Genomic DNA, 26,328 nt, shown 5'->3' on the forward strand with positions numbered 1-26,328 from the left:
ATATTGATCCTGATTGGGTCACCCAGGGAGAACCACTCCTACGTACAACCTTTTCACCCTCCTTAGGCTTTTACACCCCATCCCCTGCTGCCTTCCTACAGGGAAAATGCCCTCAGCCTACTGGGGCTCGGGTACCCTAATCTGGGCCACTGGCACACATGTCTACCTTGCTCTTCTCTCCCTAATAGCTTTAGGACTAAGTTGGGGGGAGGGTAGGAAAAGGAAAAAAAAAAGGCAAAATTATAATTTTATAATAAATTGTGTAGTTTTAAAATTCAGCTTAAAAAAGATTCCCCAATTTCATATAAAAAAAGAAACCCATCAATTTAGTCAATTCATACCTCTATTTGAGCATACTGGTCAGAAATTGCTTCCAAGTTTCTTTTAAATAAATCTTCTTAGTGTTTGTCTACGAGTGCCTCCTGAGTCGGCAGGAAAGAACATTGAGGGGAGGATCTAGTCACTCGAAGGAAAGAAGACTATGATGGATTTCTGAAAGGCTTCTTTCAGAAGCTCTACAAGTATGCAATTTAAAGTGTCTGTTCACTAAAGAAAATAATAGAGCATGGAATAAATGAAAGATCTTTTTTGATTATGGGGTAAAAACATGCCCTTTTAAGGTTGTAGAACTGTCATGGTGCAACCAAATTTAAGACCTGTGCATTTTCCGCTGTTCAAATGTAAACTTTAACCCTGATCTGACCTCAGTTGGGTGTATACTGTTGAAGAAACCTGTCTGCACCGAGAAAATGTCCAGACAGGAGGGAGGCCAACCAAGTGAACTGAAGTTTCTGAGGCTCCCACTGCCCTGAATGATCTGTCGTGCTCTCCGGCATTCAAAACCTATACTGCTTGGTGATATCTCCTCTACTGCTGCCTCATATCAGTTCTCCTGCTTATAAACATTTTATATTTCTGTTTTGTTTCATCAATTAGGCTGTAAACAATTTAATTATACAGATGATACATTTGATAACTATTCTCTTTTTTTTTCCCTCTGGATATCACCCAAAAAAGCAGGAGGTACATAATTTTATTTATTTATTTATTTATTTATTTATTTATTTATTTATTTGGAGGTATATAATTATAGAATGAATGAATGAATCATTGGTCTAATCAATCCGTTAACTTGGGTACCTGGTCTTAAACATTTTTCCACACTAAAGGCTTGGGTTTTCAAGAAAGAATGAAAGGAAAAGAAAAGCTCTGGCTTTTAATGTTCACATTTTCACTTGTTATAGGTTCTGTAACTTAATTATCTCATACATTTTTCCCCCACTTTTATGTAAGAAAACTATGATGACATTCTTAGGCAATTCATCCCCCTATTTGCACATATGATAAGAAATTGATAGGGCAGAGGAGAGAAACAATTTTAAAATCTAATATTCCAACCCTGCCCCAAAGAAAATGCTTCAACATCATCAGATATTTGGTGATGTTAATGGAAGAAAATTACCAATGTCGTAAGGGCAAATACACCGCTTTACCCACCAGTTTGCCTGTTTTTCCAACATGCTTTAACTATACCAGTTATCTTTAATCAGAAATTCAACAAATCTTGAGTATTATTATTATTACATTGGGTGACAAACAGAACATCTTTCCAGAACAGGACTTAAAGTACACCTTCAGCATCAAGCAAATGCTATTCTGAAACCATTTTGAGACAGTATTTTACATAAAGAGGTTGAAAGTGTAACAACAAAGTTGTGTGCTCTTCTTTCTAAATGTACTGTTTTTTTCTCAGTGACTATTACTAATAGTAATTGCACCAGATGCTGAGTTGAGGATTTAATAGATAAAACAGAACCAATATGCCCAGCATACGAGTATACAATTAGCATACCCTCTAATCCTCTTTGTTACGAACCAAGCCAGGTATGACATGATCCCCCTGCCCTTCTGGAGCTCATCTCTTATTACCCACTCCTCTATTTCTTTACAGGTTCCAGCCCCTGGGAAAGCCCAGCTAGTTTTACCTTTGTGCCTTTATTCGTGCTTTTCTCTCTGCTTGGACTGTTAGTAGTCCAAAGAGTGGTTTGGTGGGTATAAAGAGAGTGTAGTCAGTCATCTGTTTTGTGGGGTTTTGGGTTTTTTTTTTTTTTTTGTATCAGCTCCTTCTATCTCAAATTAATATGCATCATGAGCAAATAGAGTGTGTTTTCTATGCAAATGCCATTTCTAAAAAAGTCCTCTCAAACTTCTTCCAACCAGATTGCTTCCCCTGTATAGGAAATCTGGAGTCCACGCTCTAAAATGTCTTTCCCTGTTTCTCTACGGCCAGCCTCTCACTGCGAAAGGCTCAGGTCAAAGGCCAACCCTTCAGAAGCATCATGTCATTTTCTTCCTCACTTTAGAGTCCCTCTTTCCTTACTGTGTTCTTTATCATGTTTTGTTTTTTTCATAGCACTTGTAATGATTTGAGATGAATTTATCTTCATCATCTTCTACTCATCATTTATACCTTTGCAGTCAATCATAGACACCATTGAGAGTGGAGATTGTGTATATTTTGTCCCTACTATGCCCCAACTCTTTAAGACTTTATTTATTCATGAGAGACAGAGAGTGAGAGAGACAGAGATATAGGCAGAGGGAGAAGCAGGCTCCATGCAGGGATCCCGATGTGGGACTCGATCCCGGGACTCTGGGATCACGCTCTGGGCTGAAGACAGGCACTCAGCCACTAAGCCACCCAGGCATCCCACCCCAACTCTTTTAATGGTGACGACTGATACCCAGTAGGCACTCAAAGTCTGTTTAATGCATAAAAGATTATTTCTTTGCTTGACAAAATTGGATACTTGGCCCAATTCTGATCCACATGACTCTAGCAATTATATTTAGCAATCCTATGACAATTTCAATTGCCCTCTAACCAGTATTTCTTCAGAATATTTAAATCTTGCCCTATTCATAACAAGATACTTTTAAATAAGAGCAAATGAGTGGGCTGGAAAACACAAAATCCTATTTATTAGAATTCTACTTTTAGACTCAATTAGTCAAGAGGAATTTCCTCATCCCTTTTCCCAGGCCTGGAATGGCCCCACCATTCATTCCACCCGTTGCTCCAGCTAGAAATTTGGAAGTTATATGTGGTCTATACTGTTCCCTCTTCCTCATCCCACATTCAACAAATCCTATTGATCATGTCTTCTAAATATCTTTCTAGCCATTCATAATGGTGCCCACTCAGGTTCTGATCTCCTCATGTCCCTATACACTTTGTTGAGTTTGGGGTTTTCCCTATTTTTAAGGTAATTTTTCTTTATTTTAAAAATTTTAAAGAAAAATATGTTTAATTGAAGTATAGTTGACATATGTTAATTTCAGGTGTACACATAATTTTTTCTTAAAATATAAAATTTTTATTAAAATATAGTTTAATTTCCTCACATTTTTGCAATATTTTTCAAGGAAGAATCATGGTTAAAGTCAGGAAAAATTATAGATATCATTGGTAAAAATGTACAGACTTTTAAGCAAATAGATTTCAAGTATAATTATTAATTTTTAAGAAAATACATTGTATTCCTCTCAAAAGGTAAAAGAGATCCCTGAGATACATTAATGTTCAGAGAATTTGATAGATTTTTTTTCTAGATGACATCAAATATAATTGTCAACAAAACTAAAATACAATGTAAGTTCTTTGTATTTGCTCTAGATTTGGAAACTATAAGGTTGTTTTAGTTTCATGTTACAATTTGTACTGAAGAAAATAATCTGTTGTGGTTGGATGATAACGTAGTATTTGAAGAATTGTTTAAGAGAAAACGTTGAAAGCAAAAATTGAAGTTACTCCTCATGACAAAGGCAAACTCTATTTTAAGTAATATTGGAAAACATATTTTGTTTTTATGTTTTTAAACATTGTTTTTGAACAATATGGAGCTAAGTGCATTGTGGGAAATTCACATAGCTCAAGTGGTGTAATTGGCTGTTCCATAGAACTATTACTTGCATATGATTATGATCAACTCCAGTTTTGCCCCCAAATATTTGTTTCCACCAAAGAAAGCAATTTCGAATGTCCAGATACTTATAGCATTAAATATTATTATTTACTTGCTCTAATTGCAGGCAGATGAAAGGAATGTTTCGATGTTTTTTTAAAAAAAATGTACTTATTTGAGAAAGAGAAAGAGAGAGAGAGAGGAGCGTGAGCGAGCACAAGTAGAAGGGAGGAGCAGAGGGAGCCCAATGTGGGGCTGGACCCCAGGACCCTGGGATCATGACCTGAGCTGAAGGCGGACACTCAACTGATTGAGCCACCCAGGCGCCCCTCTTTGGATGTTTTCAAGGTAAAGTAAATACATAGAAAACAGTGGACTAGTTGAAACAATTTATAAATTTACATGCAAATGAATTGAAAAACCTAGTATTGTTATTTCAATTATTTAGTTTTTTTTTTTTTTAATGTACAGGAGGGTATACTTCTTTAATTGCTAAACACCTAATAAAGTGATAGTTTTCTTATTATGAAGAAAAACTTCAGTAGAAGAATACCAAAAAAATTATTTTCAGCAGTTGATTTTATTTGTTTTTAATTTAAAAATTGTGGCATGGTTTGTTTTGCTTTCTGATTGACGTATAGTTGACCTACAATATTATATAAGTTTCAGGTGTACAACATAATTATTCAACATTTGTATACATTATAGAATGATCACCAGGACATGTCTAGTTACCACCTGTCACCAAGCATAGTTATTAGAACGTTATTGACTGTATTTCCTGTGCTGTACTTCACACTTCCATGACTTATTTTCTAAGTGACAGTTTTACCTTTAATCCCCTTCACCCATGTCACCTGCCCTCCTCCCTTCTGCAACCACCAGTCTGTTCTCTGTATTTATGAGACTGTTTCTGTTTTGTTAGTCTTTTTTTTTTTAACCTCACATATACGTGAAATCATACAGTATTTGTTTCCCTTTGTCTCGGCTGTTGGTTCTAAAACTGAATTGATGTGAAAAGAAACACTAGAATCTACAAGTTAAGATTTGTTGTGCCATATAATGGAATTTGACAAGGCTGAAAAGATTTCAAGTCCTAATGAGCACTGTATAAATGCTAACAGGAATACCATGGGGAATGACTACGCTTGCCAGAATTGGATTTGGAAGCAGCAGGAGTAATACATCCTGGCAACCAGGGTCTGCTTGTTCTTTCGGGGTTGAGACATGAACAACAACAACAATATCAACAGAGACACACATTCAACGACCTCACACTTCAGAATCACTCCATCTTGCTACTTGATCTTTCAGAGCAACTGGTTCTCTTGATTTGTTCTGGAGAACACAATATTCCTTCATATTTCCTTCTTGACCCTCCGCTCTCTGGGCTTCCTTCCCCTCCGCTCCAATCACCTCCTTACTGCTAAGCCTACTACTCTTGCTTCCCTCCATGCTCATTCTTTTTCCTCATTTGCCCTCCTGATCACTGCTAACTTCTGGGTTTCTTAGACATCCTATGTTCTCCCCTTCTTTGCTTCTCTGGGTAGTCTGTCTTGGCCTCCTCAGCTGAGTCCTTCCAGTTGGACTCCAAGCCTCATAAATTCCCCCTCTGCCCTCTGCAGCTGACTCTGTTGAGTCCTTCAGCCTCTGTCCAGCTCTTTTCCCACATTCCCAGCCCCACACTCCAGCATTGTCCATTCACTGAGAACTTACTAAGTGCCAGGCAGTTGTACAAAGAGTTTCGCACAACCACCTCATGTATACCCCATAGTAACACAAGGAGATTGGTATTACCAACCCTATTTTTTGGATGAGAAAACTGAGACTCTGAAACATCAAGTATGTTGCCCAATTTCTCATGCTTAATCGTAGTCTGTAATAGGATTTGAATCCAACTGAGTTTTGCTCCAAAACACTATAGAATATTGGCCCCCAATTTGTTAGGCTTTCATATCACAGTCCTGCTGTGATTTCCCTCATCTTCACCTCATTCATAAGATGAATCTCCATCTTGTATGGCCCATCTGGTGACTGGATTCCTCTACATCTGAGCTTCATGGTAATTCATTCCTCTTTCTCTCAGACTAGCCAAGGGAGATTAGGGAAGATTGGGAAAGAGGAAGGCATGCATGGTCTAGCCCTTCCCCCCTTTTTTGCATCTACCAGACATTTGATGAACAGAGTCCTCTCTTAGAATTACATTCCTGAGAGTATTTCTCTTTTGCTACCACTTCCAACAACAACAACAACAAAAATTACAGTATCAACTCTATTTTTTCAATTTTATTTGTTGTCTTTCTTTAAATAGAATTTTTTTTAATTTAAAAAAATTTTTTTATTTATTTATGATAGTCACACACACAGAGAGAGAGAGAGAGAGAGAGAGAGAGAGAGGCAGAGACATAGGCAGAGGGAGAAGCAGGCTCCATGCACCGGGAGCCTGACGTGGGATTCGATCCCAGGTCTCCAGGATCGCGCCCTGGGCCAAAGGCAGGTGCTAAACCGCTGCGCCACCCAGGGTTCCCCATTTTTTTAAAAATTTTTTAAAAATTTTTTATTTAAACCTAGGCCCTAGGTGTTAGAACTTGGTTTTGCTCTTGTTTTTTGTTTTTTGTTTTTGTTTTTTATTTTTTTAATAAATGTATTTTTTATTGGTGCTCAATTTACCAACATACAGAATAACGCCCCCCTCAGTGCCTGTCACCCATTCACCCCCACCCCCTGCCCTCCTCCCCTTCCACCACCCCTAGTTCGTTTCTTTCTTTAAATAGAATTTTACTGAATAATATGCAAACAACCAAATGTACTTCTTTTTAAAAAAAAAAAAACAAAAAACTTCTTTTGAAGCGTAGTTTGATGAGTACTGACCAACATAGATACCTGCAACACACGCTGCAATCGTGACCTCACACGCATCCCCCTAAGAATCCCCTCTTGCAACTGTTCAGTCATTTGCTCATGCCTACACGGTTCTGGCCCTGGGCAATTACCAATCTCTTCTCTGTTACTCTAGGTTAGTTATGCCTGTCCTAGAATTTCATATACATAATGTACTCTTATGTATATGAAATCAAGAATGTACTCTTATGTCTGGTTTCTTTTTCTCCAGCGTGGTGTTTTTTAGATTTATCCATGTTGAACATATTTGTAGATGTACTTTTTTGTTGCTAAGTAGCATTCCATTGTAAGGGTCACAACTGGTTTAGTTATTCATCTGTGGATGGATATTTAAGTTCTTTCTAGATATGCCTACTTTCATTATCTTTTTAAATTTCACTTTTTTTTTTTAAATTTTGAGATACGGTTTCATATGTAGTTGTTAAGAAAAAATACAAAGAGATCCCATGAATCTTTTACCCAGTTTCTCCCAATGGTAAATTGTGAAAGATTTTAGTAGGATATCCCAACCAGAACATTGACATTAACACAGTCAAGATATATAACATTTCCATCACCGCAAAATCCCTCTCATGTTACCATTGTATAGTTACATCTACTTCTCACCCTCTCGTACTCCTTCTTTAATCCCTGGAAACTGCTGATTTATTCTCTATTTCTCAAGAATTATAAAAATAGACTAATACACACGTATCCTTTTGAGATTTGTTTTATACTTATCCTAATTCTCTGGAAGTTCATCCAGGGTATTGTTCCTTTTTATTGTTGTATAGTATTTCATCAAATAGTTTTATCACAATTTATTTGACCAATTTCTCATGGAAAAATATCTGGGTTTTAAGATTGATGAAATCTAATTTATCAACTTTCCTTTATATATCATTATTTTTGGTGTCCTCTAGAACTCCTTCTCTAGTCCTAGATCTTGAAGGTTTTCATCTGTGATTATTGTAAAGTTTCACAGTTACATATTTTACATTCAAACTCACGCTCCACTTTGGGTTAATTTTTCTCCAAGTTATGAGATTTAGGGCAATTTCTTTCCTTTATTTCTTGGCCATGGATGTCCAATTGCTTTAGCACTGTTTGTTGGAAATACTATCTTTCCTCCATTTAATTGTTTTTATACCTTTGTCCAAATTCAGTTGGTTGGTTTTCTATGACTCTATTTCAGAATTCTCTAATCTGTTCCATTAATCTGTATTTTTATCCCTCTGCCAACAGCACCCAGTCTTGATTACTATAGCTGTGTAAGTCTTGAAATTGGGTAGTATTGATTCTTCCTACTTTAGTCTTTCTCATCTTTGTCTTTTAAAATACATTTCAGAACAATCTTGTCTCTCCCCATAAAAATTCTTGCTGGAATTTTGATAGAAATACCAACAAACCTGTATCTCATTTTGGGGAACATCTTACTACAGCGAGACTTTTAATCCATTAATTAGATCTCTTTATTTACTTAAATCTTTGATTTCTTTCAACAACATTGGGTAGTTTTAGGCATAAAAGTCCTATATATGTTTCTGATAGATTTTACTTAATTTTTTGAATAATTATAAATGATATTGAATTTTTAATTTCAGCATCTACTCATTCATTGTTAGTATATAGAAATATAGTTGATACCTGTATTGATGTTTATCTTCCATTATGTGACCTTGTTTTGGAGTTTCCTTGGGCTTTCTACATGGGCAGTCGTAACATCTATGAATAGGGAGACAGTTTTATTAGTTCCTTTCCAAACTGTACTTCTAGCGCTATGTTGAATATGAGCAGTAAGCGCAGAAATCTTTGCCTTATTCCCATTCTTGGGGGAAAAGCATCCAGTCTTTCACCACTAAGTATAATGTTAGCTGCAGTTTTTGTCTTTTATTTTTTAATAGATGCTCTTTATCAAGTTGAAGAAATTCCCCTTTGTTCATATTTCTCTGAGAATTTCTATCAGGAATATATGTTGTATTTTGTTAAATGCTTTTTCTTCACCAATGATGTGATCATGTGATTTTTCTTCCATCTTAGTATAATAATCATTATTTAATATTTTTAAATATTAAAAATTAAATAAAAATATTTAATATTTTTAAATATTAAATCTGATTTGCATCCCAGGTTGCATTTGGTCATGATAATTCTTATATTTTTATAATTTTTTTATTATTGTATTCTACTTGCTAATATTTTTTTAAGAATTTTTGTGACTACATTCATCAGGGATATTGGTCTATAGTTTATTTTTGTACTCTGTCTAGTTTTGGTATCATGGAAACACTCATTTCATACAATCAGCTGTATTTCCTTTTCTGTTTTCTGGGAGAAACCGTGTAGAATTTGTGTGAATTTTTGTTTAAATATTTGGTTGAATTCTCCAGTGAAACCTACTAGGCCTACAGAATTCTTTTGGGGGGGGCGGTGTTTAAGTTACAAATTCACTTTCGTTGTTGCAGGGCTATTTAAATGATCCATTTCATATGGGATATATTGTGATAAATTTATATTTTTAGAGGATTTTTATCAAAGATGTCAAATGGTTGTGTGTCAAGATATTTGTGATATTTCCGTATTGTTTTTTCAATGTCTGCATAGTCGTTAGTTATATCTCGTTTCATTCATCATATTGATAATTGGTATTTTGGGGGTCAGTTTTGCTAGAGATTTGTCACTTATATTGATCTTTTCAAAGACCTATCTCTTATTTCATTAAATTTTTTTTATTGATTTTGTGTTTTACATCTCATTAATTTCTGTTCTTTATCATTTCCTTCCTTCTGATTGCTTTGGATTTTATTTACTTTTTGGCTCTTCTTCTAGATTCCTGAGATGGGAGCTCAGAATTAATATGATTTTTTTCTCATTTTCTAATTAGGAATTTAATGTTATAAATTTGCCTCTCAGTACTGCCTTTGCACTGAATTTGCCTTGTTCCCCATCTTAGGGGAAAAGAAAACCATTCAGTCTTTCAACATTAAGTGTGTTGGCTATAACTTGTTAATAGATGCTTTTTAGTTGTGTTCCACAAATTTTGATATGTTGCATTTTTATTTTAATTCAGTTTTATTTTATGAAATTTCTCTTGAGATTTCCTCTCTGACCCATGGATTACTTATTGATTATTTAAAAGTGTGCCGTTCATTTCCAAGTGCTTGACTCCACTGAGTTCAGAGAACATATTCTATATGATATCAATTCTTTTAAATTTCTTGAGGTTTGTTGTATGATCCAGGGTGTGCACACATGATAAAATGATATGTTTTGCTATTATTCTGCTACTATTGGTTTTCTGAACATGAATTGGAGCCTGTTGGTCATGTTGTTGAGTTCTATGTACTTGCTGATATTCTATCTAGTAGTTTTATTTTTGGAAGAAGGATGTTGAAGTCTCCAATTATATTTTTGGATTTATGTCTCTTCTATCAATTTTTGCTTCACATGTTTTTCAATGTTGTTTTTTGGGGCATACTTTGGTGTATTTACCCTTTTATCATTATACAACCTCCCCCACAGTCAATTCTTTTTTGCTCTTTCTTCTAATCTGCTATTAATATGGCTACTCTTGTGTTTCTTTAAATCGTGTTTATATGTCTTTCTTCATTCTTTTACTTTCAATTTGCCTATGTTGTTATATTTGAAGTAGTCTTCTTATAGACAGAATAAAGTTAGGTTGTGTTTTTCTAATCCAGTCAATCTGTATGTTTTGCTTAGAGTACTTAGACCCATTTACATTTAATGTTATTATTGATATTTTAGGATTTATCATTTCTTTCATTTGTTTTCCTTTCTGTGGGTTACTTGAATATTCCTCAGAATTTCATTTTGTTTCATCTATTTTTTTTAGTATATCACTTTGTATACCTATTTTTAGGTATACCTATTTTAGTTGTAGCTCTATTACATTATATAAACATAACTTTCCCCATTTACTATTGTCATCATTTTGCCAGTTCAAGTGAAGTATAGGAATCTTATCTCCCTTTATGTGTCCCATTACCTTTCCCCATTTAAAAAGTAATCATCTTAACTATTTTCCCTACATACATTTAGAACCAAGTCAAACAGTATATTTTTTGCCTCAAGCCCCAAACTTAGAAAACTCAAAAGAAGAAAAATTTATTCTTTATCCATGCTTTTGTTTACTGTGTTCTTACTACTTTGAGATTTTCCTTTTACCTTTTTCCTAAGGCCTAACATCCCTGAATAGAAATAGTTTTGTAGTGTATCTAAAGAAATGGACTGGGAGAGATCAGCAGGATGCCCATGCCTTCCCCAGATCCCAACAGTAAGATGCTATTATCCCAGGAAGGGCTTGGTGCCTGCTCACCGAACCAGAAGTGAAGGGCTCTCATGAATGGCAAGAAGTGGTGACTGGGGAGTGTGCACATAGGCCACCTCACAAGCTGAGAGTGTTAAGAGATAACAATGTAGACCAGTTGCCCTCCTTTCAACAGCTCAACTCCTTTAGATGTGAAGTCATAAATTCAAGGACAAGGGCAGGAGAACTGAACAACATGAAATTTATGCCAGATTAGCAAAAGAGAGGCTCAAAGAATTAAGTGGAATACTTCTTGCAGAGGGGTCTTCAAGTTTTACACACTATTTTCATGTTTCGTACACCCCTGCTTTCCTTTCCAATCCTCCATTTCCATCAGGATTCATGCCATTGTTCTTAATTCTCCAGACAGAAATTCGGTCATCATTGACTTTTCTTTTTCTCTTCTCCATTGTACTCACACACTACAGCTGGATATTTCTCCCTATAGATTATTTCATGCTTCTGCTTCCGTATGTTGCTGCCACCACCACCACCACCACCATTTTTTGTCCTGCTTGGAGCAACAGTGTCTTGGCAGGCCTCTGCCTCCCTTGCCAGATTCTCTATCGTGTCATTTCCATGATTTAGAACTTTGCGTGATTTGTCCATTGCCTACTACAATAAATGTAAACCTCTTTGCTTGTTCTTTAACTCTGTGGTTTTCTTAGTCTGCCTTGTTACCTTTAACTTATTTTACCTGCTGAGCCCACAATGAGCCCGTTTTCTCCCTTTCTTCTCCCTAAGACCAGCCTCCTTTCAATCCATTGCATTTGCTCATTGTTCTCTTCATATCCCAAACCCAAAATTAAAAAAAAATTAAAAACCTGGGATCCCTGGGTGGCGCAGCGGTTTGGCGCCTGCCTTTGGCCCAGGGCGCGATCCTGGAGACCCGGGATCGAATCCCACATCGGGCTCCCGGTGCATGGAGCCTGCTTCTCCCTCTGCCTGTGTCTCTGCCTCTCTCTCTGTGACTATCGTAAATAACATAAAAAAAAAATTAAAAACCTGAGGTTAATACCACCCCTTCATCCTCCTGAATATTTAATTCTATCCTACATTCACACCCACCTTTATAACAATGCCTTCAGCCTATTTTAGTTAAGCCAAAATCCTCTTCTCTGTGAAATCCTTTTATACTCAAAGATTAATACAACTTGCCTTCTAACTGTTCTCCATTTTCAAACTTCAACATTCATGTCATTGTTTTTGGAGGCAAGGAATAGAATAGTAGAATATTTTTCCATGATTAAGCACTAACTTTAACCAATCATCCATTACTCTGTTCTTGTACATATAATTGAATAGTATCCCTGGTTGGGAATACACCGTATATTTCTAAATCAACCCAACTCCCAACCTCTACCCCTACCCTGGCCACATCCACCTGAGGGCAAAAGAAAGCAGTAACTGAGAGATGACACCACTCCGGCAACCCGCATTATAGTCTGTCTTAGGCCATTAATTTGCTGTAACAAATTGCCCCAGAACACCTAAATAACCATGATTTTGTTTTCCTTACAGATTTTCACACAAGTGTCAGCAAAGATGACTTCTCTTTGCTCTATGATGTATGAGGCCTCAGCTGAGAAGACTCAAGCAGCTGGGAGTGACTAGAATGACTGGGTGTTGGGATCAAAGTCTTCTTCATGTACTTGTCTGGTATGTGGGCTAGTAGGATTTGAATGGCTACAGGCTCTTTGGCTTGCACATGTGCACTCTCTCCAGCACTCACCTCTCTCTCACACACACACAAAAAACCCACACACCCACCTATATGTCTTTTCAGGGCCTTGTGGCCTCAAGGTAGTTAGCTTCTTATATAGGAATTTTGAGCAACAAGGAGAATGTTCTAAACAAGCTGGAGACTGTAGCTGTTTATGACTTAGCCTTAGAAATCATAGTGTACTTCAACTGCCATATTCTATTGGTCAAAACCACCACAAACCCTCTCAGAATAAAGAAGAACCATAGATCATAGTTCTTAGAGAAAATGGCAATAATGAGTTTGCAGCCATGTTTTGAAACACCTCACAAGCTCTCAATCACCATTTAAAGCTAATCCATTTCCTTTTCCCCAATTCTGTCTATGAAGAATCTGTTTAGAATGTAGGAAAACATTGCCAACCACTAATGAAATAGTGGTTATTCCCATTCTGGCATCTTTCTGCAACTTGCCTCAATTCTCCTCGTGGTCTAGAATGACCTCCTTGGTACAAGTTTGTCATAAAAGTATTATCCTCCAGTTCATTCCCTTCTCCTCCCACTTCTACCCTCTGTTGGTGGTACATCTCACCCCTTTTTTTGCTATGTGTTCTGGAGACACAATTCCTCCTAAAGGAGGCTCCTGTACACTCAATCTTCTCTTACTAAAAGCTGCTAACAACCACCCAATAAAATATTTATCTCCCTCTTTTTCCCATAGAGGCCACTTTTATATTACTACCCTTACACATCAGGGAACGGATAGGTAATCTCCTAGCTCCCCACTGCTGTTGACATTATCCCTCCACTGCCTTGTCAACTCTTTTTGAGAATAACAGTAACTAGTTATTGCTAGTTGCCCTCTTCTCTTTGCTGTCATCCACCAACCTTCATTTCCGTCCCTGTAATCTTTTTGTTCTATAATCTTCCTATCAGTGACCCATCCAGTGCTCTAGCCTCACAGTTAAGGCTCTTGTCTATTACGATGGCCCTTCAACTTCAAAACCTATAGCCACTCCTTCCCTAGACCACCCCTTTCCCTTTATCCTTTTTTTTTTTTTTAAGATTCTATTTATTCATGAGAGACAGAGAGGCAGAGGAAGAAACAAGCTCCCTGTGAGAAGCCCGATGCAGGACTTGATCCCAGGACCCTGGGATCACAACCTGAGTCAAAGGCAGATGCTCAACTACTGAGCCACTCAGGTGCCCCTCCCTTTATCCTTTTGATGTCATCCATCTACTCATTTCCCCATGGATTTTGGTTACCTCGGCATTATCAAGCAATCTCTTTATGCCTTTTTCTGTCTCTAAGCGGTCTTATTTTCTTCAATCTCTTCACCAAAACACTTTAGTGATCAGGAGTAGTTACTATTTTTATGAATTTAAAGTTCTCTCAAATACTAATGATTTATAAACATGGTGTTTAAAGATTTCATTCATTCTTGAGAGACACTGAGAGAGAGGCAGAGACACAGGCAGAGGGAGAAGCAGGCTCCCTGCAGGGAGCCCAGAGCATGACTCGATCCCAGGACCCCCAGGGTCACAACCTGAGCCAAAGGCACACTCAACCACTGAACCACCTGGGTGCCCCAAATGCCAATGACTCCTAATCTCTAAACCTAAGAGGCTCTTGATGATAGTTTTTGTAACAAGTGACACAGACTAACTTCTTGATGGAAACTTTCTTCTGAGACTGATTTCCTCAGAAGGCTGTCCTGGATCTTCTATGACTCCTGCTCCATATTCTCAGTCTATCCTAATGTCTGCATGTTCTATGGTTCACCCCTCGCCCCCCCAGCTGTCATTTGTAAATGGACAATTCCGAAACTTCTCTCTCTTGCTACAACTTTGTCCCGAACTCTGGAATGGCATGTGTGATGACCTACTGTCATACCCAACTGGGTATCTTTTAAGTTTCTCCACCTGAGCAAGCACTGCAGCCTTAAAAACCACCACCACCACAGGGAGACATCACTGAAACACATTTTGCAAGAAAAGAAGTAATAATGGCAGTGACTGATTTTAAAAGAAAATAAGCACATGTGAGGTTCTCCATCTATGTGCTAAGCTACTTCAAGGAGGGAAAATTTTTCCACATGCAGGATGGTTGCTGGTTATTACAACCAGTATCTTCAGGGATGGGCAATTATTTTAGCTCCTCTGTCTTACTGGAAATGCTGTTCAAGAATATTACCTCTCTGTGTTCTTATCTTAAGCTCTGTAGGCAACTTTCTGATCCATAATTAGATTGAACAAAAAGGCAGATGTCTGTTATTGTGACTGGGATATAGCTGTTGTATATTCATAAACTGGCATTCTAGTTGGTAAATGATTCTCTTGTCACAGTTTGCTTGGCGTGAGTCAGTGTCCCAGAGTTGGTGAACTCTAGGTGAACTGTCGAGATCAAGTTTCTGTATCTGCAAAACCGAAGAGCAGACTTTGGACTGTGGCAACTGAAAATAGACCGTGAACCCGAGTGGTGAGGCCCAGCTAAGGAGGTCAGCAGTGTCTTCTTGGTGATATATTTTTAGCTGCGCCCGTCTTCATTTACATCTCTTTGTCCCGCACAGTACATATCACGGTGCAAAGCATCAAAAAGTTGAACACTTGCTTATTATCTGACCTCAGATATTCAATGGAGCTTCCAAAAGAAAATATTATATGCACTCAATTCCACAACAAGAATTTCGAGGAGAGCCACAAAGCCTTCGGGGCATGAAAGAAGACAAAAGAAATCCTAGAAACAGCAACGAAAGAGAGCGCACGGAGTGGCAAAGGCCTTAGCAGCCTCAAAGAGCCTGCCACTTATTGAGTGTCTATTATGTGGGAAGTGCTTTGCATTTTCTATTTCATGTAATTCCCCCAACATCTCTGAGCTGCAATTATGCTCAATTTATAGTTGAGGAACACACAGCCAACAGTGTGCAAGTAACTGCCCGGGGTACACAGCTAATAAGTGGTAGAAGGTGGTTCAAACCTAAGGCATTTTGACTGCAAAGCCAATGCCCTTAAACATAGTGGATGTTTGCTGTTTTCCTGTTAACTATTCACAGAGCAGGGATAACATGAAGAACAAACTTCAGAATTTATATAAATCTAAGTTTCAATTATAAGCTCTATAACTGCAAATAGCTGTCCTTAGATGGAAGCTAAATGCTGTTTCTTTGGGATTTGCAAATGTAAGCTTAAGAAACATTAATTTTTTTTAATTTTTATTTATTTATGATAGTCACACACAGAGAGAGAGAGGCAGAGACACAGGCAGAGGGAGAAGCAGGCTCCATGCACCGGGGGCCCGACGTGGGACTCGATCCCGGGTCTCCAGGATCGCGCCCTGAGCCAAAGGCAGGTGCCAAACCGCTGCGCCACCCAGGGATCCCCTTAAGAAACATTAAAAAAAAAAAAAAAAAGGATGCCTAGGTGGCTGGGTGTCTGAGCGTCTGCCTTTGGCTCAGGGCGTGATCTCAGGGTCCTGGGATCGAATCCCACATCAAGCTCCCTGCATGGAGCCTGCTTCTCCCTCTGCCTGCGTCTCTGCCTCTCTCTCTGTGTCTCTCATGAATAAGTAATTAAAATCTTTAAAAAAAAGAAGCATTAAAAGAGGATGTATATAACAAAATTAATAACTGAGTACCACTTTGTTTAAAAGTTGTTCTGAAAAACATTTCTCATCCCCTGTTCCTGTAACCCTACACCACCTTGTACTGAGTAGTGTTTATCTTTTTTGGCCAGGTCCTCAGAGAAATCAAATGATTCTTGAGATATCAAATGTCTATTGTGACCCAGGACACAAGTACACGTAAATAAGTGTGTGTATGTGCCTGTGTTTCTGAAATGAAAATCCCAAAGCTTTACTGAGGTAAGAAGTCTGATCTATTTCGATAAAGAGTGCTCATCATGACCCAGTATCAGGTCAAGATCGACAGTGTGAAGAGTCCTGCAATGTGGGAGGCATGCTTGAGTAGGAATGAGAACCCCGAGTTCTTTGCTAGCTCCACTTTTTAATGGAAAACTTTGCTCCCACCAGCAAAATGAGGCGATAGGATAAAATCGAATCATCTCAAGGCCTCTATTTCAATCTGTCATCAAGGATTTCCTACCCTGATACTGGTGATTTTTTCCTCATCAGGAAAGGCCATGCATTTCTCCCCCATGTACAGGCCTGGACTGCCCCCACATGCCTCCCATCGCCCTACCTCCTTATCCAGGTCTATTTTTAAGGAGCTGCAGTACTGTCAGCTGCTCAGCCCAGGGGCTGGACTCCATCCAAGATGGGTCCCAGTAACTTTGCTTGCTGGTTGGAGAGGTCAGTGCCCAGGCTCCACCCCAAAGCAGCATAACCTTACAGGCTCAAACAAGTAAGCGCAGTATTAACATTAACATGGATTCCTAGTGACATCTGTTGTGTCTTTAATGCCCCATCCCATTAGACTTCTAAACCGTAACAGATCTACTTTGAATTAAGGGCAAGCATTTTACATTTGGAACTGGAAACCCTGACTGTATCTGGGGGCAAAATTCTAAACCTTCTGAACAGCATATAAACTTTCCAGTTTATTAAAATAAGAGAATTTAAAAAAAATAAGAGAATTTAAAAGCAGTGTATTTACTTACAGAGAGAGAAGGTTCTCGGACTCCAATCCCAAAATGATTTTGAAAATTTAAACGTTATCATTTCTACGCATGCACTAAATAAAAGTACACCCATACACACCCACAAAACTCTACCAAGCTGATATTGATAGAGGAAGATTCCTAATGAAGGAAGTTTGGATAGCATAGCTAATTAAGGAGTTGAAACTGAGTGACCCGCATCTTAAGGGATGCAAGTGATTTTTGCTTTTCAACCCACAGGATTCTGTGACGGGGCACCTGTCTCAGCAGACAACCAGAAAACCCAACATGGGACCATTATGCACTTACCTTCTCCACTGACGGGGAGAGTGGGGGGGGGGGGCGAGGTAATGCTCTAAGTATGTATCTATTCCATTATATACTTTTTTACTACATGGGACGAGATATATACTTTTTAATAAACTTGAAAGAAGCTGGCAATGTTGGCTAATGGATACACAGAAACCACAAAGGATTATTATTAGGATAATTACCACCCTGGCTAAAAATTAGAGGAGAAAAGATTATAGCTCACATTTAAACTCCAGTATGAAAATACATATTGATTCTGTGTTTCTTCAAATAATGATAAGCTTATAAATTAACTTAACACTTCCCTTTTTACTGTCTAGGCCACACCTTAGGAAATACACACGATGCCAGCCACAAGAGTAGGTGTCAAAATTTGGAGAAACTTAGGAGTATTAACACTATAATAACATAGAAACCATCAGATCACATGTTACAGTTTTATTGAGACTTTTTCAGTTTTAATTGTCTATAATAGGTACAATTTTGATGATCATGATCACACCAAAGCTCTCCTATTATAAATAGCAGATAGTAAGGTGGCCGCATGCCTTAGACACACACATACACAAACACACGGTATTGTACACTTCCTGCATGCAAACTTAGAAAAAATATACATACATTCCTCTTATCAAAAACACAATTACGTACAGTAAGTCTGGAATTTGTTAAGCTACCGTTGATTTAGATAAACCTGAGAAGGCTCAAAATGTCAAGTAACACTGTTTCCATACCGCTCATTCAGTGAAACTGTTAATCACAAAGAAATCTAGTTCAACCATATTAAAATCACAGATAATATAAAAATAAACATTTTTGCAAAAACACTAGACAGACTAGAATTCAAAGTCACAAATTTTGATGCAGTAACATATATTCCCCTTCATGTTAATTTGTACGGTGTACAACATAATAAAAAATTGCAAGACTGCAGCAGCCAAATCATACACAGTTGTCACTATAAAACTTGAGTTAAAGTTACCAACTGAACAACAAATACATTAAAATAGCAGTGTTGAACTTGCTGGTAGTGTGTTACTTAGAAACTATCTGAAAGAACTCAAGATTATACTCTTTCACCTTAAGAAGAAACAACAAAAAAATAAGCAGAACTGAGGACAGTAAGGGATCGCAACAGCTGCCTGCCTCTTTCTCTCCCCCTCTCTCCCTAGTTTTTCCTTAAAGTCTAATCTATCTCCAACGCCCATTCCTCCGGGCTTCTAAAAATGTAAGAGATCTACTTGGAATTTAGGACAACTTTTCTGCACTAGAATTGGAAGCTTCAACCATATTTGGGGGTACGATTCTAAAGGTCTTGAAAAGACAATATAAACCTGTCTATGTCATATAAAATACAGACAATACAGGCCTAGTCTGGCAGAGATATTTTGTATTTATTATTGAGCTTATACAAGTTGGACACCAGAGTGGGTCTGTATAGAGGATTCTAAGCAAAAAGGTAAACATGCACAAGCACTTCTAGGGAAAATTAACCTCTTGTATCACAAGACATCCATCCATTCATATTTTAGATCAAAAACATCTTACGACAAACATTTCAAGATACTGGTATTTGAAAAGCACAGTTTATAGTAACGCGTTTTCTCTATGCAGCACGTTACATAAAATACACTAGTGTGACTTATAGTTCATTTTAATAAATATAATTGACATCCGCATAGTTGATCTTTCAAGAGAGCTTTTCAAGCTGTACAACTGAAGGATTGTGAGCTTCATCAATAAATACTATTACCTTAGGTACAATTTGACCAGCTAAGTTAAAGCTTCAGTAGATCTGTGACTACTTACACATCTTGATTTTCCCTAGTCCAGTCCCAGCTGCTATAGGCACAGACATCTCTTGCATCCGAAGGCAGCTTACTGTCCTGTCCGAGTAGATTGATAAAACTCCTAGGTCACAGGTACACGTCATAATTGGTGAGCTTTGTGAGCATTTTTAGCCAAGGCCTGGAACTGAAGAGTCTTGGAAGATACGGTGGCAGATTTCATGCACCTCTGGCCGCCTATAATTATAACGCTCTAGCACGTCCCCTGGGGTCCCAACAGATGGGTGTCCTCTAAGTTTTTTAATCCACGGAGAAGTGGTATCGAAAGGGTGAAGAGTCCTGCAGTTGGCCAAGTGGCAATGTCATGCTTTTAACACTGCATCCTACTCTCTGCTGTATCTCTTCTTGATTTGTGTTTTATCATTTAAACGCAAATGAAAAAGAGTCAGAGATGTCAATCGGTGAGCCAAAAATTCCTTGAACTTGGCATTAAAATCATTTTGTAGTGTAAAACTGAGTTAACTTGTAAGTTCTATAATATCAGCGGTTCTTTCATCAAAATGCCAACAGATTTTGCCTTTACTGTTAAAATACCCACTTACGTCATCAAATTCCCAGCCAACAGGTCACTGCTTCATCTTGACCCTCTGAATGTCTTTACCGTTAGCACAGACTCTTCCCAGAGACCTCTCGGTGCCTAGAAAGGGGTTGGGCAAGATCGTTCGTGTTACTGTTTGGCATGTATTCACGTGTTGTCATTGTCCACTAGAAGCCCTGGAAAAAAGCCAAAAAAAAAAAAAAAATGCCAAGAAGTAAAAGGGAATTTGTTGTAGGCATTGTCCACCTCACTGGATCCACAGTCCAAAGGAAAGTTCTCTGGGAGCTGAAACAATGGATGTAACATGTATTGTAAACCAGGCTGGCATCCTGAGACCTAAAGGGAAGAAAACTAAAGTGAATGGTGAGGAAATATTTCAGAAATGTATACTGTTAGCTCATGAGTTCAAGGATGGTACAGGCTTCGAAATCTCCACCTTGGGTAATGCAGTGGCTATTAATCTTGTGTCCCTGAGCGTGATGTTTGCCAGGGATCAGTCATGACAGGTTTTATACGTTCTCCTTTAGGATTCTACTCAGACAAGGAATGCTGGAGAGGACCCTACCCCAAATGAGAACCTTAACTAGTCTCTTTCCTCAAAACCAGGTGGTGTCAGTAAGACATCTAATTTCTTTTTGATTCGGCTCCTATAATTCTGTGCGTTAACCTCAACATATTTTTTAAAAATCACATTTCAGTAAGGCTCGACACTGCTTTTCTTCATGGACCTCTGTGAACAAAGCCTGGATGAATCTAAGAACTGAAGGTCTCACATCCACAGGCCACGCAGGTACCACAGGCACTGCCTTCCAGATCTGACCCTCCTGTCACCGTGTCCCACAGGTTCTTGCCTCAAGACGGCCCCCACCTCGCTTCACTTACAAAGCGCTTTCCAACAAGGTTTTCCACCATCGGTTGTGAACTCTCATGCCGGCTTTGTTGAGGTTAGTTTTGACAAAAACTCCTTTGATATTGGATATATTAGAGTTAAAAATCATGTCACCTCACCTCATTAGCCTACACCATACAGAGTTTGACCATTTCAATAGCTAGAAATGCAGTATTCAATATTTATGCATTGAAATTCAATATTCATTGAAAACTGTTATTAAAATTACTGAAGTATTTTGCTGAGTTTTCATTACTGCCTGGCCGAGGGCGGGGGTGGGGGGGGTGGGGGGGGGGTGGGGGAGAACCACTGACCATCAGTCTTCTCTTAAACTATCAGCAGTTGGGTTTGTTGTCTCCACAACTTTTCAGTGCTGTGGCACCTTACATACCACATACGTTTAATTCTCTGTGTTTCTCTCTCCCATATATTTGTAGCTTTTTTCCTTTAATGGATCTTTTATCTTCACATTTAAAGGATTATAGCTTTTCATTCTACCAAGAAAATCTGTACAAAGTCTGCTGCTGCCCCCCCTTTTTTTTTTCCTTTTTACATATTGCATTTGACTTTTTCCAACATTTTGAAGAGGTACAAGAGAACCTTTACACCCTTTTGGTTTAAACTGAAGTCCTTATTCGAACATGGTCTCCTCTAAACAAACCAAACCAAACCCCTTCATCTCTTCCCCACTCCTATTTGCCTCATACGCTTGAAAATATAGTTGCAGCCCACATGGTGAATGACTGTCATTCTCCCTCTGATGATAATATCTTCTTGTCCAACAGTCTTCAGCCCTGGTCTGCAGCAGATCTGTGATTTTTTTTACATTGTTTTTACAGCTCTAAGCCTTCGTGCTGGGACACAAACTCCTCAGGCAGTGTAGAGCCCCGGTGCAAGTAAACGTTCTTTATCACGGAAAGTCTAAGAGTTCACGGTGTTTACAAAGAAAGCACATGAACTTTGATTATTCCAAATGCAATCTGCCTGTACGATAAAACGTGCAGACTCCCACCACCAAACATCTGGCACCTGACAGCACTTTTCTAGAAGTTACACTGAGAAACAATCAGGTTTCAGGTTTTTAAATTCCTTGACCTTTCTGTTGGATTCTCCAAAGGAACTCAGCCAGTCACCCCCTACGGCTCCAGGCCCAGAAGAGACACCCAGCTGAGGCCTCTTCAGCTGAGGTTGAGTGAATCGAGTTCCGCGGGAGAAATGATTAGCAGAACAGTTAATTAGAAATTAATATCAGGACAGCTCTGGGACTCAAGTGCACTTTCAATTCTAAAGGCAGATGAGAAAGCGCACATTTAACTGAGTCAGCATAATTCGATTTACACACGTCTAGTTAGAAAGGGAGGCCTGAAAGGGGACCCAAAGACGCTAAGTGTGGGGATGGGTGTTTCCACTTAAAAACAAAAACAAAAACAAAACAAAACTACTACTTCTACTTTGTTCTTCACTACTTCGACTTCTACTTCGACTTCACTACTTCTACTTCTCCTACTTCACTACTTCTCCTTCACTACTGCTACTTCACTACTTTTCTACTTCACTACTTCTCTACTTCTACTTCTACTTTCTTCTTCACTTCACTACTTCTTCTCTACTTCACTACTTCTACTTTGACTTCACTACTACTTCTACTTCACTACTTCAATTCTTCTTCTCCTACTTCTACTTCACTACTTCTCTACTTCCTGTACTTCTACTTCACTACTTCTACTTTGTTCTTCACTTCACTACTTCTCTACTTCACTACTACTTCTCTACTACTTCTACTTCACTACTTCTACTTTGACTTCACTACTACTTCTACTTCACTACTTCAATTCTTCTCCTACTTCTTCTACTTCTCTACATCTTCTACTTCTACTTTGTTCTGAGCTCACTAGAAACTTAGAGGCGGGAAGGGAAACGCTGGACTCTATTGACTAAGCATCCTACCGTGTCACAAGAGCGGGGGTGCTCGGTGGTTCCTGCCTCTTCACAAGCTCGTGTCTCCATTCTGCTTGAACTCGGATAAAATGTTGAGGGTCATGTCCTCGCTCTTGGATTGCAAGTTTGCCTCACTCCTCCGGGAGGCCTTCCGGGTGGCTCTGGAGAGCCTCCTCCTGAAAGTGTCTCCTGCCAGGAAATAGAGGATGGGGTCCACGCAGCTGTTGAGACTCGCGAGCCCTCGGGTCACCTGGTAGGTGGCATAAACCCTGTCGTTGAAAGCGCACATGTCCGGGGTCTGGAAATCGAGCCGGGCCCTCAGGTTCATGGTTTTCATCACGTGGAAGGGGATGTAGGACACGGCGAAGACCGTCAGGACGATGATCACCAGGTAGATGGATTTGCGCCGCAGGGGCGAGTCGTCCAGGTCCTTGTAGATCAGGGCCCTGACGATGAGGCCGTAGCAGCCCAGGATGAGCACGAGGGGCACGCAGAACATGGCCACGGTGGTGCACATGCTGTAGACGAAGTAGCTGCGCAGGTACTCGTCCGAGGTGCTGTCGTAGCAGGTGACGGTCCCGTTCCTCCGGACCTGGGTGCCCGAGTAGAAGAGGATGGGCGAGATGGCCAGCGCCACGACGAGCCACACGAGCAGGCTCACGTGCACGGCCGTGCGCTTCTGCAGGCGGCCCAGCGAGCGCAGCGGGTACACCACGCCGCTGTAGCGGTGCGCGCTGATGCACGTCAGGAACAGGATGCTGCCGTACAGGTTGGCGTGGAAGATGAACCGCTGCAGCTTGCACATGGCGTCGCCCAGCGTCCAGTCGGTCTTGTTGAAGTAGTAGAAGATGAGCGCGGGCAGGGTCAGCACGTACAGGAAGTCGGCCAGGGCCAGGTTGAACATGTACACGGAGATGCCGCTCCACGGCCTCATGTGGCGCGCGAACATCCAGATGGCCACGCTGTTGCCCAGGAAGCCGGTGACGAACACCAGGATGTACACGGCCGGCAGGTAGTAGAACTGGAAGCCCGTCTTGGTGAGCGCGCAGGTGAACGGGGCGGCGGCCGCGGCGGCGGCGGAGGCCGTGCTGTTGCCCCAGGGCCCGCCCTGGCCGCCCGGGAACGCGGCCGTCCCGTTGGGGAGCGGCGGCCACAGCGCCTCGGCGCTCATGCTCGCCCCCGACTCACGCGGCTGCTCCGGCCGGGGCCCGGGGGCGGGGGGCGGGGGCCGCCCCGAGCATCGGGGACCGGGGAGCGCGGGGGGGCGCGAGGGGGCCGGCGCCTGGGTCCCCGCGGAAGGGGGCGCGCTCCGGGGCGCACTCGGGGTCCGCGCGGGAGAGGGTGTGGGAGGGGGCGCGCTCGGGAGCGCACTCGGGGTCCCCGGGGGAGGGGGCGCGCTCGGGGGCGCACTCGGGGTCCCCGCGGGAGACGGTGCGGGAGGGGGCGCGCTCCGGAGCACGCTCGGGGTCCCCGCGGAAGGGGACGCGCAGGGGCTCCCCACGGGAGGGGCCGCGCTCGGGGTCCGCGCGGGAGAGGGTGCGGGAGGGGGCGCGCTCGGGAGCGCACTCGGGGTCCCCACCGGAGGGGGCGCGCTCGGGGGAACGCTCAGGGTCCCCGGGGGAGGGGGCGCGCTCGGGGGCGCACTCGGGCTCCCCACGGGAGGGGCCGCGCTCGGGGTCCCCGCGGGAGAGGGTACGGGAGGGGTCGCTCTCGGGGTCCCCGCGGGAAGGGGCGCGCTCCGGGGCGCGCTCGGGGTCCGCGCGGGAGAGGGTGCGGGAAAGGGCGCGCTCGGGGTCCGCGCGGGAGAGGGTTCGGGAGGGGGCGCGCTCGGGGGCACGCTGGGGCTCACCCACGCCGGCTCCGGCCCCCCGTTCGCCGCGGGCCATGAAATCCGCCCGGGCCGCCGCGACCGAGCCGGGCCAGCAACTTCCCGGCGGGGCCGAGGCTGCAGAGCCGGGCGCGCGGGCACCTCCGCCACCTCCGCCGCCGCCGCCGCCGCCGCCGCCGCCAACTTTGGGAGCGCGCCCTCCCCGGGGTCGGGTCCTCGGCGGAGAGCGGGGGCTGCGCGGGGGCGGCGGGGCGGCGAGGAGGTCCGGCCGGGTCGGGGCGGGCGCCCCCGGCCGGCTCTCGCCGCCCCGGATCAACTTGGCTCGGGCATGTCCCCGCTCCCGCCTCGCCCGCTAGCCGCCGCCTCCGCGGTCCCGCCGCTCCGCGCTGCTGGGTCGCGCCGTGCTCCCCGCGCCTGCCGGCCGCGCTCGGGCGAGTGCGGGGGGCGGCTCCCCGCGGGGGGCGGAGTCGGGCCCGGGGCGAGGGCCGGAGCTGGCCGGAGCTCCCCGGAGCCGAGCGGCCGTGCGGGGTGCGGAGCGCGCTCTGCCCGCCGCGCCCAGGGCGAGGGGGCGCGGGTCCCGCTGCCGGACGGCGATTGGCCCGCGAGCGCCCCTCGGCTCTTCCGCCCGCTGTCGGGCCGAGGGAAGTTGCTGACACACAGGAAACCCTGCGCCTGCTCCCAGCCCTGCGCACAGCCCGGACCCCGGGGGCGCCGGGGGGGGGGGGGGGGAAGGGAGGGCCTGAGGTCCCTAGAGCCCGGGACGGGGAGGGGGACGCCGAGGTCTCTAGTGCCCCGGGGGGGGGGGGAGCTGCCCGAGGGGTCTAGCGCCCCGGGGAGGGGGGGTGCCCGAGGGGTCTAGCGCCCTGGAGAGGGGCAGGGGACGCCGAGGTCTCTAGCGCCCCAGGGAGGAGCTGCCCGAGGTCTCTAGCGCCCCGGGGGGGAGCTGCCCGAGGTCTCTAGCGCCCCGGGGAGGGGGGGGTGCCCGAGGGTCTAGCGCCGGAGGGGGGCACCGAGGTCGCTAGCGCCCCGGGGAGGGGGGCACCGAGGTCTCTAGTGCCCTGGGGGAGGGGGAGCTGCCCGAGGGGTCTAGCGCCCTGGAGAGGGGCAGGGGAGGGGGACGCCGAGGTCTCTAGCGCCCTGCGGGGGAGCTGCCCGAGGTCTCTAGCGCCCTGGGGCCCCCGCCCGGGGCTGCCCTGTCCGGGGGCCCCTCTGTCCCCATCGGGGATCGCCCCGCTGCTGCAGCGCTCCCGGCTCCGCGGAGCCCAGACTCCGGCACTTGCTGGAACCTGCTCCTCGGAGAGACGGCAGCAGCTTTCGGAGGCGGGCGGGTGGGGAGGGGAGGGGGAGAGCGGCTTGCTGCCCTTCGAGTCTGCTTTTTACTTTTTAGTTCAATGTTTTTGTTTTTTGTTTTTGTTTTTTTCCTCCCTTAACCAGCCAAAGTGTGGTCAACGGAAGTTATTAGTGACTTATTTTCTAAAAGACTCTCGGA

The 26,328-nt window shown here is 42.7% G+C and overlaps 1 protein-coding gene and 1 long non-coding RNA gene across 2 annotated transcripts in view; one reads left to right on the plus strand and one right to left on the minus strand.

Annotated features, from left to right (window-relative positions):
* Nucleotides 1–16,101, plus strand: part of LOC140613809 (uncharacterized) — a 218,525-nt gene extending 202,424 nt beyond the window's left edge. The window contains exons 3-4 of the long non-coding RNA XR_012014700.1: nucleotides 4,093–4,313; nucleotides 12,694–16,101. This is a non-coding gene — a long non-coding RNA (uncharacterized lncRNA). The remainder of the gene's footprint in view (nucleotides 1–4,092; nucleotides 4,314–12,693) is intronic.
* A 2,121-nt stretch (nucleotides 16,102–18,222) lies between these two features.
* P2RY1 (purinergic receptor P2Y1) lies at nucleotides 18,223–24,197 on the minus strand. The gene is made up of 2 exons (XM_072792214.1): nucleotides 23,021–24,197; nucleotides 18,223–20,520 (listed from the first exon to the last, which is right to left on the minus strand). The coding sequence occupies exon 1, from the start codon at nucleotides 24,180–24,182 to the stop codon at nucleotides 23,061–23,063; it is 1,122 nt and encodes a 373-aa protein (XP_072648315.1). The 5' UTR covers nucleotides 24,183–24,197; the 3' UTR covers nucleotides 18,223–20,520; nucleotides 23,021–23,060.
* Nucleotides 24,198–26,328: the final 2,131 nt, after the last annotated feature.

The sequence above is a fragment of the Canis lupus genome, chromosome 22 (assembly GCF_048164855.1).
Source record: "Canis lupus baileyi chromosome 22, mCanLup2.hap1, whole genome shotgun sequence".
NCBI lineage: Eukaryota > Metazoa > Chordata > Mammalia > Carnivora > Canidae > Canis > Canis lupus.